General features: G+C 57.4%; 2 protein-coding genes across 2 annotated transcripts; both read left to right on the top strand.

Moving 5' to 3' along the window:
* Positions 1-766: 766 nt before the first annotated feature.
* Positions 767-2,044, top strand: SSTR3 (somatostatin receptor 3; the record flags this gene model as incomplete). Its single annotated transcript, XM_079715805.1, has 1 exon — positions 767-2,044. The coding sequence occupies one exon, from the start codon at positions 767-769 to the stop codon at positions 2,042-2,044; it is 1,278 nt and encodes a 425-aa protein (XP_079571931.1).
* Positions 2,045-13,270: 11,226 nt separating this feature from the next.
* C1QTNF6 (C1q and TNF related 6) lies at positions 13,271-16,541 on the top strand (the record flags this gene model as incomplete). The annotated part of the gene is made up of 2 exons (XM_079715539.1): positions 13,271-13,523; positions 15,994-16,541. 2 exons carry the CDS (start codon positions 13,271-13,273, stop codon positions 16,539-16,541), a joined length of 801 nt encoding a protein of 266 aa, XP_079571665.1.
* Between the last annotated feature and the right edge of the window lie 543 nt (positions 16,542-17,084).

Raw genomic sequence — 17,084 nt, 5'->3', positions numbered from 1 at the left:
TACGCGGGACTCTCACTATTGTGGCCTCTCCCGTTGCAGAGCACAGGCTCCGGACACGCAGGCTCAGCGGCCATGGCTCACGGGCCCAGCCGCTCTGCATCGGCAGGTGGACTCTCAACCACTGCGCCACCAGGGAAGCCCTGGGGGTTAGGATTTTAACATATTAATTTGGCGTGGGGGAGGACACATTCAGTCTATCACAGTGGGTGATCCACTTGGGGCTCTGCCAGCAGGCTAATCACAGGTAGAAAGGGCAGATATTATTTTATGGAACAATATGATGTCATCGGGTTGCAATGTAAAACGCACTGGTGTCAAAAACGTTTGGAAAATGCTGGTATGGAGGAAAGGGCTTATGTTGTCATCAGCTTATCGAATGATCCCTTTACTGAACATTTGTGGAGCACTTGCCCTGTGCACAGGTGAAGGGACACTCGTGTCCAGGTCAGTGCTGGTTCTGCTCTTTGGGGCCACGCAAGCCGGAGTCCCATGCCACACCCCGCTATGTGGTACAGAGTGGTCGCTTCACCTCTTTGAGACTCAGTTTCCTCATGTGAGAAGTGGGGATACCTTGCCCGCCTCCCTTGCTGGCCTGTGCAGAGTGAATGAGCCGTGACACGTCAAACTCTGGCCAGGTGCCCAGGAAGTCTCCAAGTTCAGTGTGATGGGGGAGGGGCTGAAGAGAGAAAGCCGTGCCCTGCCATGACCAAACTGTGTCCTCCCTCCTCCAGGCCAGTAGCTGACTGCTGACCACCCTCTCTTGGCCATGGACACCCCTGGCTATCCTTCACTGGTGCCGACGCCCTCGGAACCCTGGAACGCCTCTTCGGCTTGGCCCCTGGACGCCATCCTCGGAAACGCGTCCGCAGCGCAGAGTGCAGCAGGGCTGGCTGTCAGCGGCATTCTGATCCCACTGGTCTACTTGGTGGTGTGTGTGGTGGGCCTGCTGGGCAACTCACTGGTCATCTACGTGGTCCTGCGACAGACGGCCAGCCCGTCGGTCACCAACATCTACATCCTCAACCTGGCGCTGGCTGATGAGCTTTTCATGCTGGGGCTGCCCTTCCTGGCCGCCCAGAATGCCCTGTCCTACTGGCCCTTCGGGGGCCTCATGTGCCGCCTGGTCATGGCTGTGGACGGCATCAACCAGTTCACCAGCATCTTCTGTCTCACTGTCATGAGCGTGGACCGCTACTTGGCGGTAGCGCATCCCACCCGCTCAGCCCGCTGGCGCACGGCGCCCGTGGCCCGCACAGTCAGTGCGGCCGTCTGGGTGGCCTCAGCCGTGGTAGTGCTGCCCGTGGTGGTCTTCTCGGGCGTGCCCCGTGGCATGAGCACCTGCCACATGCAGTGGCCCGAGCCGGCAGCGGCCTGGCGGGCTGGCTTCATCATCTACACGGCCGTGCTGGGCTTCTTTGGGCCGCTGCTGGTCATTTGCCTCTGCTACCTGCTCATCGTGGTCAAGGTGCGCTCAGCTGGGCGGCGGGTGTGGGCACCCTCGTGCCAGCGGCGGCGGCATTCTGAGCGCAGGGTCACGCGCATGGTGGTGGCCGTGGTGGCACTCTTTGTCCTCTGCTGGATGCCCTTTTATGTGCTCAACATCATCAACGTCGTGTGCCCGCTGCCCGAGGAACCCGCCTTCTTCGGCCTCTACTTCCTGGTGGTGGCACTGCCCTATGCCAACAGCTGTGCCAACCCCATCCTTTACGGCTTCCTCTCCTACCGCTTCAAGCAGGGCTTCCGCAGGGTCCTGCTGCGGCCCTCCCGCCGTGTGCGCAACCAGGAGCCTCCCCTGGGGCCTCCAGAGAAGAGAGAGGAAGAGGAGGATGAGGAAGAGGATGGAGGTGGGGAGGATGGGCAGAAGGGAGCAGGGAAGCATGAGGGGCTGAAGGAGATGAATGGCCGGGTCAACCGGATCACGCAGCCGGGTCCCAGCGGACAGGAGCAGCCTCCCAGCGGCCCCACCAGAAAGGAGCGTCAGTTCCTACCCCAAGAACCCTCAGCTGCAGAGAAGTCAGGCCCCCTGCACATCAGCTATCTGTAAGGGCCTGCAGAGGGCCAGGGTAGCCCAAGGACAGGGCAAAGACTGTGGGTACGCCTAGGGCATGCCACCTGAGGTGCCAGGGGCCCATGATGGGAAGTTCAGAGGCCTGGGCTCTGATCCCATTGCTGCCGAGACTTGCTGTGTGACCTCAGATAGGTCACTTCCCCTCTCTTGGCCTTGTGTTCTCCTCTGTGACTCAGGGACAGGAGATATGGCCTGGACGAGCTCTATCAGATGAGAAGTCTGGAGGGGCATCACTGCTGGGCTGGGTAGGGTCAGGTTAAGGGGACAGGTACCGACTGGCTTTCCCCTTCCGAAACAGAGCATCCTCAATCTTGGCCCTCAGAGGGATAAACCAAGGCCTGGATTTCGCGGGCTCAGAGTCAGGTTCACAAAAGAGAGAGTGGGGACCCACATTCACAGGGAGTGGTACTGCACCCCCAAATAGGATAAAGTCTTACCTGGTAGGGAGAAGGCGTGTGAGATTGCCCAGGCCCCCAGCAGCTCTCCCCCTCTTGCTGCAAGGCTGTGGGCCAGCTCTTCTCCTCTCTGGGCCTCAGGCCTCACCTGCTAAGCAACCCAATAACCTCCAGGCCCTCTTGGCCCAGACAATCAATGCCAGGACTCTTGTATTCCCGGACAAGAGGAGAAGAGGTGATTTTCCAGGAAGCTAATTAAGTCGAGCTTCAGGGTCCTTGACTGCTCGGGCCCTTCTGAGGCCCTGAGTCTAATTTTGTACTTGTAGTTTTGTATCCCTTTTCTTAAAGAGGGACCCCATGTTGCATAAGTTTAGGCCACCCAAAGGCTAGCTCAGGCCCTGTTGGGGGCAGCTAATCAATCCTCAAAGCAGCTCACTTTGTGTCCTGTGGCTGGAGGGGGTCTCAGGGTCTTTGAGGGCTCAGGAACCTCTTCATAGGAGAAATCCTCCCTGCTTCTCCTCCCTCGGTGACTAAGGCAGGGACCTGGCCCAAGTAGACTGGAACGGCAGAGTGTCTAAACAGAGCTGGGAGGAGAAGGAAGAAGAGGAGGAGGGAGAGGAAGGAGGAAGAGAAAGGAGGAAGAGAAAGGCGAAGGAGGAGGAGGTGGAGGACAGATCTGCTCCATGACCTTGGGGCCGACCTTGGCCCCTCTGGGCTGAGCTCAGTTGCAGCATCAACGAAACATGGTTGCTGGTGCCTGGCCTGATCAAACTCAAGGAAAGGATGCCATCAGGGTAGAAAAGCAAACGCTCTGAAAGGTACAGGCTCAGCCCCCTTGAGGGCCTGCAGTGCTGGTAAGAAGGGCTAGGCCTTGGTGGAAACCTGGGGGCAGAGCTGAGAAGCAAGGCCTGGCTCCCCGGAGAGGTTGGGAGGAGTGGTGCAGCGCTGCAGGCTGGGGAGCAGGCCTCCTGGTCCTCTACATGCCCCGGGGCAGCAGGTCGGGAAGGCCCAAGGAAGACAAGACTAGAGAAGGCTGGAGGGAGGCCACAGGGAGAGGCCACTGTCCAAGGCTGGGCCTGGGCTGGCCTGGACTCCCTCCCAGAGATGACCCCTTAGAGCCACAGCGAGACTGGTCCTGGGGAGGGTGGTACCTCCAGTTAAATCTCCCAACCCCCCACCCCGCAGAGGGTAGGGGGTCCCCAGGGAAAGCATGGGAACCACAAGTTGGGAGGCCTAGATCTTCAACTCACCTTCAGATCCTGTCTAGCCTTGACCTCTCTGGGCCTCAGTTTCCCATCATAAAATGGAAGTGCTTGTCCCAACGTGCCTGCCTCCTGGGATTTGGGAAGAAAAGGAGTTGTTTGGGGTCAACTGCCGTGCACACTGCAATGGCTGGGGGTGGGCCTTAACAGGTTATAGAGTGGAGGCAGCCCCCTGCCAGGCGTGGCCTCCAACCCCTTCTCCTTCATCAAGTGGCTTCTCTGTCTCCAGCCCTTGAGGGTGAGGGCACTACAGGACACGAGGAAGGGAAGTTGGGGGTCAGAGACCAAGGATCAGGAAGGCAGGGCTTGGGGGAGAGCGAGGCCCCATCAGGGGGAAAGAAGTTTACAAAACTAGAGCTTGTGTGGAGGTTGGAGGCCCAGTCCTCAGTCTGGTGTTCCCCTGAGGGGGATCTGGGGGTCTGAGGAAAGAGGGCCCCTGGCATTCCAGCATTTCCTGCTTTCCTGGCCAACCCTACTTTCCTGATTCCTGGGGCAAGTGAGCCTGTTCTACAAGGGTGGCTGGGAGGCCCCTTAGGGAAATTCTGACTCTAACTCTTGTCAATAAAGTCAGTGACACATGACAACTGGCCTGGGCCAATTCCTCTGGCGGGCGCTGTGTTTTTAGACGGGTGTGCATGGGTGGGGGTGGGTACGGGCATCCATCTCTATCGGGATGCTCCTTCTCTCCTGTCTCTCAGCTCTGCGTGCCCAGGCCTCTTTGTGTATAGCCTCCCAGAATCCTGGTCCTCCAGGAGTCACAGAAGACGTTCCTGACAAGCCTCGGCCTGCGCCCTTACAAATCTTGATCCAAAGGCTACTAGATAGACTCTCTTCCTGTGTCCAAATAGCAGATCTCATGCAAGAGAGCTGACTGGTTCTAACTGAGTCACATGATGGCCCCTTGGGCCAATCACCAAAGACAAGGTGATAGAATGCCATGATTGGCCAGATGTGGGTCATGTGCCCATCTTTCCAGCTAGAGAGAAGGTGGGACACTGTGATGGACAGTTTGGCCTGACCAGTGGGGTAGGAGTTGGGTCAGGGACTGACTATCAATGGCAGGGACAGAAGAGCCAGGCAGCAACAATAACGGGATGGGGGAGGGGTGTGTAAACACAGTGCAGGGCACATAATAGGTGCTCAGGGCATCTCAGCCATATCCACGAGTGAATGTGTATTGGCACGTAACACCGAGGGCCTGCTGTGTGTGTGGCAGGTGTGCACGGGGTGGGAGCAGAGGAACTGCTTGAAGCCCAGGTTGTGTGGGGAGTGGGCCTGGGCCAGGGTCCCCTCTCTGGATCCCACAGCCCTCCAGCTTCCCCATCTCACCATATGTCACTACCTGTGCACGCTCTTGTGCATGTGTGTGTGTGTGTGTGGTGTCCCAATAGCTTTGTCCCTCCAGACAGGGGCTGTGCCTGATGCATCTGTGTTCCCAGGGCCTGGCAGTGCTGTGGGCCCCTCATATGACTATTTGGAATAAATGACTGAATGGGGGAAATTCCATTTCTCAATTCCAGGGGGGAATTTTCACACTGTGACTCTAGCCTCCTTTGGATCTGTGCAATGTGGTGACCCTGAATAAATGGGGGGGGGGGATCAGGGGAATGGAAGGAGTTATATGGGGGTTTGGGGCTGGGATCTGTGGGTTATGGGAACTACAGGGGCTGTGGGCTGAGGGCAGGCTCTGGGGCTGTGAGCCCGAGCTGGCAGGAAGGGGTGGCGATGATCCTCTCTGCCTGATTCCGTCTCTCCAGACATCCAAGTTGCTCAGACCCAAGACCTTACCTTGAACTTGTCTCTCAGACACTGTTGCCTGGCAACAGCCCATGGCCACCAGGCTCTGGACCAGAACTTCATATGTCAGCCTCAGCACCAGCAGAAAGGAGTCAGGTGTCTGTAGGCCCTGGGATAGGGGAGGCCAAGGCCCCAGGGCTTCAGGCCTTCCTCACCTCCAAGGGGTGGGGGAGACAGAGGCCACAGTCCCATGGGGAGGTGACAGCCTGGGTGCCACAGGACTCCAGACACAGAAGAAAGCACTCTAAAGGCGGCAAGAACCCCAGGCTATAATGTGAGGAGGTTTCCCTGGAGTTGTGCAAGGCCACGTTCCTGCCAAAACCTCAGGGTGCTCCCCTGTCACTGGCAGGCCCTGGTGAGACTCTTGGTGATTCTACTGGAAGGCCATGGGGTAAACACATCCCCAAAATGTCATGAGACCCAAAGTCAGAAGGCCTGGGACCTAGGCCCACTCTGCCATGAACCTACCACACAGCCTTGGCCATTCACTGCCCTCTCTGGGCAAAGTTCATTAGCGGGGCGGCTGCTCCCGCTAATGCAGTCTGACCGCCGGCTTCCTCTGACACTACTCACTTGTTGTGAGCACCCTCCAGCGAGCCCTGCAGCCTCGGCATAGGCCTGCCTGGCAGGCTAAGGTGGTGTGTACACAGGAGTGAATGTTAGTGACACACTCATGCACATACGTGTGCACGGAGAGCAGGCCAGTCTTCACTTTTTCACAGGCTCAAAGAAAGTGCCCGGGGCCACACTTGGCCTCCTCCAGGGTCCCAGACACCCCAGGTCCTGGCTCACACAGCCCAGGGACACAGCCTGTACACAGCCAGGAGCTCCTGCCCTCTGGCCATCTTGTTAACAGGAAGGGAAAATGAGGCCTGCAGGAGTACGGGGCCTCTCGGTCCTGCGTTAATGACCAGGAAATATGTCAATATTTGCACACAGGAACTGCTGGCCTTGCTGCGCTTGGTCAGTGTGCCCAGAGCCTGCTTGCTTTCACCATCTGTAAGAGGAGGGGTTGTCTCTGTGCTTGGCGCGGGCCTTCCGCCCGCTCATCAGACAGGGTGGGTCCTTCCTCCTTGCTGACCATGATAAATGGCAGCAATTATGGGGAGAACAAAGCAAACACACAATGCCCTTTGACATGGGTGGTGTGGCAGGTGAGCTCACGATCACACAATCCATTTCGAGCCTCACAGCCACCACTTCTTAGCTCTGCGTGCCTTTGGGCCAGCCTCAAAACCTCTTGGAGCCTCAATTTCCTCATCCATAAAATGGGCTCGGTAGCCCCATCTCACAGGACTGTCGCAGGGCGGGGAGGCGGCGGGTTGGCTCCGGCCGGCGCCAGCGCTGTGCTCTGTGACCGGCAGGGGGCGCCGCGTAACCTTCCCCTCTCCGCTTGGCGCCCTCAGCCGCTCCGCTCAGCCGGACTCGGCTCTATTCGGCACCACTCGGATCCACTCGGTCAGACCCGGCGATAATCGGACGGACACGCTGGGCTCGGCCGGACTCGGGTCTGCTCGGCCAAGTTCGGCTTTGCTCGGTTTTGTTCGACTCCGCCGGGAGCTGGACTCTCAAAGGCCCCTTCCCGGCGCCGCAGCGGCTCCTTTCTCTTGTCTCGCTGTCTGCTTCCCGGATAGAGCCGCGGTGGCCGGAGCAGAGCCGCTCCCTCCGTCCACAAGCTGGCGGGTTTCTCCGTGGCGGGGGTCTGGTCTGGCTGAGCCCTAGGTGGTGCCAAGAGTGGCTGCAGCTGGCGGCAGTCTTTTCCCAGGGTTTGAGCCCGAAGCGGGTGGGCATGGAGGGGCTTCCCCGGCTTGGGTGTGGGAGTCACTCCCCTTAATTCTGCGGAGAGAAGCGGGGAGGATGGCGCTGGCCTCCCGCGTGCCTTGGCGACCCCATCATCTGGCTCTGCCACTAGTCAGCCGTGGGGAGGGAGTCAGTTGCTTCATCTGTTTCCCTGAGCCTCAGTTTCCCACTCTAACAACAGGGCCCTCGTCAGGGTCCAGGAGGACTGGGATGGGGCTGGCTCTTTCCTTCTCTGGGCCCCTTGGGGATTCTCTTTCCCCTTCTGTAAAATGGGATTAAACTCGCCCAACTCGGATTAACACCCGTAGGAACAGACATGGGTTGCTGAAAAGCCCAGGACGGAGAAACTGAGTCCGGAGAGCGAAGTTCACCCGGGATGAGCCAGCTAGTCGAAGGAGGGGTATGCAGAACCAGGAAGCCGAGTGAGCGAGCTGCCTTGGAGAGGGAGGGTCCCATTGGACCCTCTGCCCACTTTGCAGGAAGTGGGGTTTGGAGGAAGAAGTGAGGGAACGGGCGCCCCAGCCAGCCCCTAGCACGTCTTAGTGGGCCCTTCATCTTCCCCCTTCTCCCCTCCTTAGCTCCCTAAGAAGGGGACGGGTGGGGAGCATCACAAGCCCGGGGTGGAATGGGGTGGGTGCCAGGCGCATAGCCTCTCCCCAGTAGGTGGCGCTCACGGTTTCCTTTGTTTAGTTTCTTTATTACCGTCCTAGAACAATTAGATCATGAGCCAAACACGACTTGCATCGTTGACTCCGGGAATCATGTTTTGGGTTCTGTCTCACTTTATGACAGGCACACATTTTATTCTTTAAAAATGCATGAAGGGTTCTTGGTGCTTTGTAAGCACTGACTAAATGTCACAATTTTTCTATCTTCTTCCCAACCTTGGGCTGGAAGGTGGATGTGGCTAGGAGCTTGGTTCTGAGAGTTGGGGAGTGTGTGTCTCATCTGTGTGCATGAGGAGAATGGGCTCATGCCCTCACCATCTTCAGGGTTTAACCCGGGAGAAGCACTGCTTGGTGGCCGGTGTAGAGTACCCCCGCTGGTTATCCCACCAGGTTGCTCAGATGGTCTTGGCCTCCTCATGTTCCTCTGGCTTCGGGTCACCAAGGCTCAGAGGTAGGGAGACATGTCCAAGGGCACAAAGCTAGAAGGAGGTGGAGCTGAGACGTAACCCAGTTTTGTCTGCCCCAGGGCTGGGGCTCTGTCTCCACGCTGCCTGGCTGGCCTGCTGGGGAGATCCTCAGAATGGCTGGGAGACCAAGGGCTGATGCACAAATGGGGTAATTTGCGACATGATGAAAGAGAGAGGGAGGAAAAATGTTAGAGTAGTGTATAATATTCCTGAGTCCTATTCTCTTGTCTGCCCTGCCCCCAGCCAGCTGCCTTGGACCAACGGGGATAAGGGACCCTTTTCTGGGGCATTGACGCTGGCTGGGAGTCAAAGGAGCTGGTCCTAGAACCTGATGAGAATCATGTGCTTTTCCAGACCTCAGCCTCCTCACCTGTCAAGTGAGATGAGGCTCCTTCTCTGCAGAGGGGCTGTTGAGCGTGGCAGGGAGCACACAATGGGCCCTGGACCAAACCACTTCTGTGTCCCCGCCCTGCTTCTCCACATCCCCCATCCGTCTTCCCTTCTCTTCGCTTTTTCCTCAGATGCTAGGCTTCCTAAGCCAGATCTCTGTGAGACAGCCAGGAGCTGTGTCCTGCTCCAGTGCTGCTGACTCAGCCCTTTTCCCTCTGGAGGCAGCAGTGAGGCGAGTGGGGAGGGGGCTCCCCCGCCTCCCTCCCTCTGCAACCCTGGCTCCGTGCCCTGGGAATGCTGCCTGGGGCAGGGCCACATAGAGGGCACAGCCAGTGTGGACCTGACAGTTTTCCCAGTGTCCTTAGGCCTTCCATCTGCTTTCCTTTGGGGCCCCTTGAACCCCTAAGTAGGCCTGGGGTGAGGGTGGGGTACTCCAAGTGGGTTGGGAGGGGGAAGCAGCACAAAACTAGAAGCTGGGAGAGTCTGGCTCTTATCCCAACTTGGACTCCAGTCTGCTGTTTGACCTTAAGCCAAAGGCTCCCTGCCCTCCCTGGTCACAGTGTCCCTGCTGGACAGATTAAGGAATTGGATTAGATCATCTCTAAGGGTCCTTCCAGGCCTGGATATTCTGCTGTGTGTTTATCCCCCAAAGTAATAAAAAAGCAGAAGCTCAGAGATGGGAGATGGTCAAGGACACACAGCCAGGGCTGTTCCATCCTCCACACTTTGCCCAGCTATGAGAGGGGCCTGGGGGATAGTGCCCAAAGCCCCAGACTTCAGTAAATCCCCCTAGGTCGCTGCATTCCTGTGCCTCCTGAGAGCGATAATGTCACCACCTCTCTCTACCCAGGGGGCAGGCCCTGAATTGCAGCCTTTGCCCACAACCATGCCCAGCTGTGCCATCATGGGAACTCCGGTAGCAAGGAGAGCACTTCCGTTCTGTAGGGTGTGGTTCCTCTTCACCAACTGTGTGACCCTGTGAAAGTCACATCAGCTCCCACCACGAAGGGTAAGAAAATGGATGTAAATACCCTTTGGCTCCCAAAAACCCCTGCAAAGATGAAGCCTGGCCCAGGCAGTAAGTACTCAACAAATGTAGAATGAGAGGGGGCTAGAGGTCGAGGGATGTTTGAGAGAGTCTTTGCACAGAGGTCTCTGACCCCAGGGAACCAGGGCTGCAGCCTTTGCAAAGCCTCCTGCAGCCTAACCAGAAGCAAGCAGAGGCCCAGGGGCATTCTGTACAGACTGCCCTCCTGTGACCTTCTTGGGGGTCATTTCCACGGGGGGATTGGCTGTAGAATACCAAGAAGATGGATAATCATGGCAGCATTTCCAGGCAGAGGAGGAGGACTTTGGTGTCCATTGGGGGTGGGGCTATTGACCTGGCTGCCACCCTTACCTGATACTCTTACCTGATCTCAGAGGAGGTGAGACCTTCACTCAACAAACATTTACCAAACTTCCTCTTGTGACTGGCACGGATGGGGCTGGGGACTGGAGTTCTACAGACAACTAGGGTCTGAGAGGGGAAGGGACTGGCCAGTGGGTGCCAGTGCCAGGATTTGAACCTGAGGCTACTGGGCTGGTGCCCATGCCCTCTCCGTGCCGCCTGCCTCAGTGACTCAGAACTAATGAGCTCTTCAGCCTAGGCTGGAGCCCCCGGCATGGGGATTCCAGCACTGCCTTCCCTTCCTGAGCAACTTCTGGGGCTCCCCGCCCTTCCCCCTTCCCAACCTCGATTTCCCATCAGGGGCCTCAGACCCCTTCCTGCGGGAGCTTTATGGGGTCTCTGAATGAAACAAGACCCTCTAGGGCCACCAGAGAGTTAAGCCAAGGAAATCCTCAGCTCCCTTTATCACCGGAGATCCCAGAGGCTGGAGGGGAGGGAGCAGGGAGCAGGGGAAGTGGGAAGCCAGCTCAGCCCGCCCCCTCCGCCCTCCTTCCCTCCCTCTGCTCTGCCTCCATCCCTTTCTCCCTCCCTCCTTGGCCAGCCCGCAGGGCCTGGGGTTCTGGGCCAGCAACAAGTTATAATTGCAAACATGGACCAAGGAACCAGAGGCGGCCCAGAGGCCCGGGGTCTGTGAGCTGCTGTTTGAGGCTGCAGGACACTGGGTGAGTGATGGGAGGTCCTGCAACTTCCTCCAGCAGGGCAGAGGGGGTTGGGGTCAGAGCCTGGAACTCCTCTCCTTTCTCCTCTCTTCCTGGACACATCTCACATCTCGGGGCCCTGCTCTCTCCTTCTGACCCCAGCCAGCCCCTCTACGGTCTCCCTTCCCCATTCCCTCCTTTGACTGAGACTTTAGCCCTGGTGAAGGGCTGCCCTCCGATGCTCCTGTCTTGTGCCCACCCCTGCCTGGACAGGCACCAACTCAGCTCAGCAGGGCCTGGCCCTTCCCCCACCCCAAAGAGGCCCCAGCTCCCTCATGGAGGCAGCAGGGAGCCCCAAATCACCCCCAGTGGCGTGGTCCCTCACTCATTTGATCCCTGTGTGACACCTTCCTCCAGGGACTGTCAGTGACCATGGCTGTGGTTATTATTACTTTTGTTAAAGGCTGCTTTGCTTCCTGCTTCCTGCATCCCCCCTCCCCAACCCCCACCCCCACCAGGTCACAGTTCTGTGTCACAGATTTTTTGACTCTCAGCTGGCTAGGCCAACAGAAATGTCCCCAAACAGTTTTAATCCTCTGGGAACAGTTCTGCTCTTCCTATCCCATGCAGGCCCCGGGGAGAGGTCGTGTTGGGCAGCAGAGAAAGGAACAAACGTTTAATTACGAGTCTTTTACAAGTCAGGCAATTTCCCTGCATTTAAATCCTCCCAAATAACCTGGGGAGGAAGGTGGTGTTGTCTCCTCCTTGTAAATGTCAAGGAGCAAGAAACCCAGAGATGTTAAGCCACTAGCCCTAGGTCACACAGCTTGTAAACTATTCTGGGATCTCAAGTCCGACTCCAAAGCCTCATCTTTTCCCATGAGGTCACATCTATGGGAAGAAAAAGAGGGGATTTTGCTCTTCTCAAAACCACTGGCTTGTGTAATTTACAAATAAAAGCTAAGGGTCATAATCTCTCGGACAGAAGGGATGTTGATCTCTGAAGATTTGACGTGCCTTATTGATCAGAACCAGGAAAGCAGAACAGGGGCCGGGGAGGCGGGGGAGGCTTGGGAACGGTCACCTTCAGGAGAGGGGTGATGGCTCTGGAGACTGCCTGCCCACCCCTCTCTTCTCCTGCTACTACCCAGCCCCCAGGGAGCGGGGAGGGGGTTGTTGCGGGGGGAGGGCTCCTGCCCCTTTAAAACCCAACTCCTACCTCAGTGTTCAGGTTAGGTTAGAATGGCATTTAAAAAAAATAATAATTTTACCTTCTCTACACGTATTAACCACAGAAAAATATTTTTGCATTGTACTAAATGTTAAAGGAGAACAAAAAGGAAATAAACAAAGAACACCAGAAGTGTAAAAACCAGTCTGGTTTCAAAAGTGTTTCTGATCCTGCGATAACTCGGTGCCAGCCCCCAAAGACTGCCACCACCTCAAAGGCTCTTTGCCTGGCTTCCTGCCCACCCAGCCCCGGCTTGTCTCCAGTCACTGCTGTCCAGGCTGCTTTCTGCCCCTCTCCGTGAACTCTGGATCCCTTCTTGGCCAAGGCCAAAGACAGATCCTCACAAACCGTTGGGCTTCCCTGTTCCTTTTGAATTTTCCAGACCTCCTGGGTCCTGCCCCTTAGTTCCAACTGACCACCTTGGCAGCTGATTGGCAGGTCTATGATGATTGACAGAATCACCTTCCAATGAATTTACTCCCTCCTGCTCCTTTCCCTGCAGGGCTTCTTGTGTGAGGTTGAGTTGGTAGGTTGTTGACTGCACAAACATGCTGAGAGAGGAGGTGGGCTGACACCAGCTACACACCTTCAGCGTGCATTTCTGCAGGGACCTCTTTTGTTTGTTTGTTTCTAATTTGTCCGTCCTGAGGGGCACCTTCGTCTACCTTGCCCTCCAGTGATGGTGGAGTCTGGGGCAAGAAAACAAGCCAGAGGGAGGTTGGGAGGGTGGGAAAAGCATTTTACAGTCTTACTGGCTATCACACATGGGCAGCAGGGCATCTTCCTCACCCACCCCAGCAAAGGCCTCCCAGGACCCTCGTCTTCTTCGTGGGCCCATGTGTGCCAGAGATGCCCAGGGACTGGGTTCCAGGACACTCAGCCTCCAGGCCCTGCACTACCACAAGTCTCTTTGTGACCTTGGAGAACCTGCTTCCCTGGGTAGGCCTCTGTCTTCTCGTCTGTTAAATGGGGGCACTAAAGCCCCCTCCCGGAGTTATGTCAGGAACACACATGCTGTGGGTGGTGGCATCCACGGTGGGCATCAGCAGAGTGTAGATGTCAAGGTAATATATTTCTGTCCCTCCTTCCCTGCTCCAGGTCGCCATGGGGATAGCTGCCCTGGGCCTCCTCTGGGCAGTGCTCGTGCTCCCTCTCTCTGTGTTTGGAATCCCCACCGAGGAGCCCACCTCTGGGGAAGCCGTGGCCTCTAGTTCCCCTGGGCTCTGTCGACGGTGCTGTGACTCTGAGGACCCCCTGGTCCTTGCTGATGCTGCACATGCGTCCTTGGCCTCTCCGTCCGCCCTCCCGTACATGCTGCCTGAGGTCAGGCCCTACATTAACATCACCATCTTGAAGGGTGAGGACCCACACGTGGCTTGGGCTGGACTGGCCTGGTCGGGGACAGGGAGGGCGTGGGGATCTCTTCCTGGGCTCAGGGAGGTGAAGTGGAAGGAGCAGAAGAAACCAGGACAGAAAACTGTCCCAGACCTTTTCTTTCATTCACACATTTATTAAGTACCTACTGCATACCAGGACCATTCTGAACTCTGGGATGGAGCGTGTACACATCAGACAGAGATGCCACCGCTGTGGAGCTTCTGTTCTAGTGGGGGAGGCAGACAGTGAGCAGTAAACATATCACCCAAGTTAATGAGATGGATGGTGAGAAATGCTATGGAAGTGATGAGGTGGAGCAGGGTAAGGGGTGTCTGGAGTGCAGCTGTGGGGGGCAGATTGCATATTAAATGGGGGTGGTCAGTGTAGGTCTCACTGAGAAGGTGGGGAGAAGCCACGTGGATATCTGGGGAAGAGCATTCCAGGCAGAGTGCATAGCAGGTGAAAAGGCCCTGGGGCCAGAGCGGACCTCATGTGTTTAAGGAACAGGGGGCAAGGGGAGGAGCTAGGTTGGAGACAAAACAGATGGGATGTGGGCTCCTCCTCGGAGTGAGATGGGGAGTGGGGGAGGGTTTGAGCAGAGGAGGGACCTGGCCCAGCTTAGGTTTCAAATGGATCACTCTAATTTCTGTGGACAATAGACAAGGGTAGAATCAGGGAGAGCCGTGGGGGCCACTAGGGCCGCCCAGGCGAGAGCTGGCTGCCTGTCCTCTAAAACCAAATCTCAAGGAAGCTACTTCTGCTGCTGGGGGCTGTGAATGGCTGGTCCGGGGGCCAGACCTTGACATCCTTAACCTATGTCTTTGCTCACGACAACCCCGCAAGTTCGGTATGTTGTCATTCCTCCCACGTTGCAGGTGGGGAAACTGAGCCTCCGAGAGGGGAGGAGCTCTCCTGGGGTCACACAGCTGTTAGGGGCAGAGCTAGGATTTGTCGCCGAGGACTCCAGAGGGTCAGCTGGCACCTGAGACCCGCGGGCCTTCAGATTTTGTGGTTGAGGACCCCTCTTGTCCTCTCCCTACTTTGCCCACCACCTCACGCATCACCGCTTCCCCAAGGCCAACAGAGCCCTCTGTGTGAGGTTGACGAGGTGCTTGGATGCTGACTGTACTCCCCCCTCACTATCCCCCTTAAAACCCCATGTCACCTCTCCTGGGCCAGGCTAGCTGCCTGCTGGGCAGAAGGCGTCTGGCTGGTGTCAGGAGTCCTGGGTCCCAGCCCCAGCTCTTCAGCTCCCTTGCTGTGTGGGGCAGGATTGTCTCTCCCTCCCTGGGCTTGCTGCCTCATTTGTAAAAAGGAGAAGGTAACCCCCTCTTATAACTACCCTTCACGCCCTTCCTCGGGGCTGGGGCGAAGCAAGTGCTCTGCAAACTGTAAAGTGCAGGGCACATGATGAGGTAGGTAGTTCACCAACGAGGCCAGTGAGGAAGACCTCCACAGAGCCATGGACTCCCTCCTCCCTGCTTCTCTCCAGGCTTCTCCTCCGAGGACCTGTGCCCTCTTTTCTGCCCCTTCTTCCCCTCTTCCCGGCAGCATTGCCGTGGTCATAGGGGACCCCGGGACAACACAGGGCTGTCTAGTTCATTCAGAGGGACGTGGCTAAGGGTGTGATTGCAGGCTCTGTGACAGGCAGCAGGGAAATATTTGGGATCTGGTCCCTCAAGAAGTAGGTGGTAAAAAAATAAAAAGTAGGTGGTCACCTGCTTTTCTTGCATTCAAGGTCAGCCTGGAACAAGGGCTGGCCAGAGGCGTGCCTGCCTGGGAACCAGGGCAGATGCTGTCGGAGCCCAGAGCAGGGGGAGGTGGGCTGGGCAGCGCTGGGTGAATCGTCCTGCTTCGTATCTGCAGAGTTCACCCGGTGCTTTCCCAGAGGGCTCAGGAACACCCCTGTGAGGTGCGCATGATCCTCTTCAAGATACAGACAAAAAAATCCCAAGACACCAACATGAAGGCCCCAGGTCGTGCAGAGGGGCGGTAACGCCCACCAAGGGCTGCCTGGCTCCGACTCTGGACACTTCCTTCCGGGTGATCCCTTCTCTGGGGCAGAAATGCCACGCCCACATCCCCCTGGAGTCCTGCTGGATGCAGTGACACCTGGGGTCCAGGCCTGGTCTGGCAGAGACCACAGTCAGACCCTCACTGTTGAGGAGGGAGCAGGCTGGCGTGGAGACAGACCACAGTTGGAGTCCTGCTCCCAAGCTGTGCCACCGGGAGAGTCCCTTCACCTCTCTGTGAGTGGAGGTGGACATGGTGTCTCCTTTAGAGGGGCGCTCGGGGTGGCGATGCCTGGCATGCAGTAGGTGCTCAGTAGGTGCTGGCTCTTCTCTGGCCTGCCGTCTCTGGGCAGGGGCGAGCCTTCTGCAAATGCTTAGGAGCCCCCTGGGTGCAGGCGTGGGTGCCTGCCCTGACTTTTCTCCTTTTTGTCTCCGCAGGTGACAAAGGGGACCGAGGCCTGCTGGGCTCGCCCGGGAAGCTGGGCAGGGAGGGCCCCCGGGGGGAGCGTGGCCCCCAGGGCACCAAGGGCGCCAAGGGGCAAGCAGGCAGCCCTGGCAGCCCGTGCCAGATGCGCTTCTCAGCCTTCTCGGTGGGCCGCAAGACGGCCCTGCACAGCAGCGAGGGTTTCCAGCCGCTGCTCTTCGACACGGTCTTCGTGAACCCGGACGGGCACTTCAACCTGGCTGCCGGCCACTTCGTCGCCCCCCTGCGCGGCCTCTACTTCTTCAGCCTCAACGTGCACAGCTGGAACTTCAAGGAGACCTACGTGCACGTCGTGCACAACGACGAGGCAGCCGTCATCCTGTACGCGCAGCCCAGCGACCGCAGCATCATGCAGAGCCAGAGTGTGATGCTGGCCCTGGCACCCGGCGACCGTGTTTGGGCACGGCTCTTCAAGCGTGAGCGCGAGAACGCCGTCTACAGCGACGACATCGACACCTACATCACCTTCAGCGGCCACCTCATTAAGCCCGAGGACGATTAGTGCCTCCCATGGGGCAGCTCTGGCCTGGGGTGGCCACGGGCAGGTCTGTCCCCTGTGGGGCCTCAGTTTGCCTGTCTGTAAATTTGGCCCTGGGACCTGGCATTCTGGGCAGCCTTCCTCCTCTTTCCTTCCCTCCATCACCCCTCCCAGTCTGTTCCTGCCTCTCTCCTCTCTTGGACATTTTCAGAAACCTCTTAACCTAAATCTTCTAGAACTTTCCCAACCTTTTAGACCAGCACTTTTCAAGCTTGAATGTGCATCTGTATCACCTGGGGATTGTGCTAAAATGCTGGTTCTGATTCAGCAGGTGTGGCACGGGCCCAGGATTTTGCATTTCTAGGACGTTCCTGGCTGATGCTGGTGCTGCTGGTCTATGGACCCCACTTGAGTAACCAGGTCCTATAACTTTCACAACATTCTGGAATCTTCCAAACATTCTAGAATCTTCCCAACACCCTTAAATTCTCTCACCCTTCTAGGACACCCCCTCCTCTTGTCTCTTGCGCCTTCTCCCTTCTCTCTGACCTCCTGTCTGCGCCCCGA

This window comes from Hyperoodon ampullatus, assembly GCF_949752795.1.
Source record: "Hyperoodon ampullatus genome assembly, chromosome: 11".
Taxonomy (NCBI): Eukaryota; Metazoa; Chordata; class Mammalia; order Artiodactyla; family Ziphiidae; genus Hyperoodon; species Hyperoodon ampullatus.
This window is presented reverse-complemented; position numbering and strand designations above follow the sequence as displayed.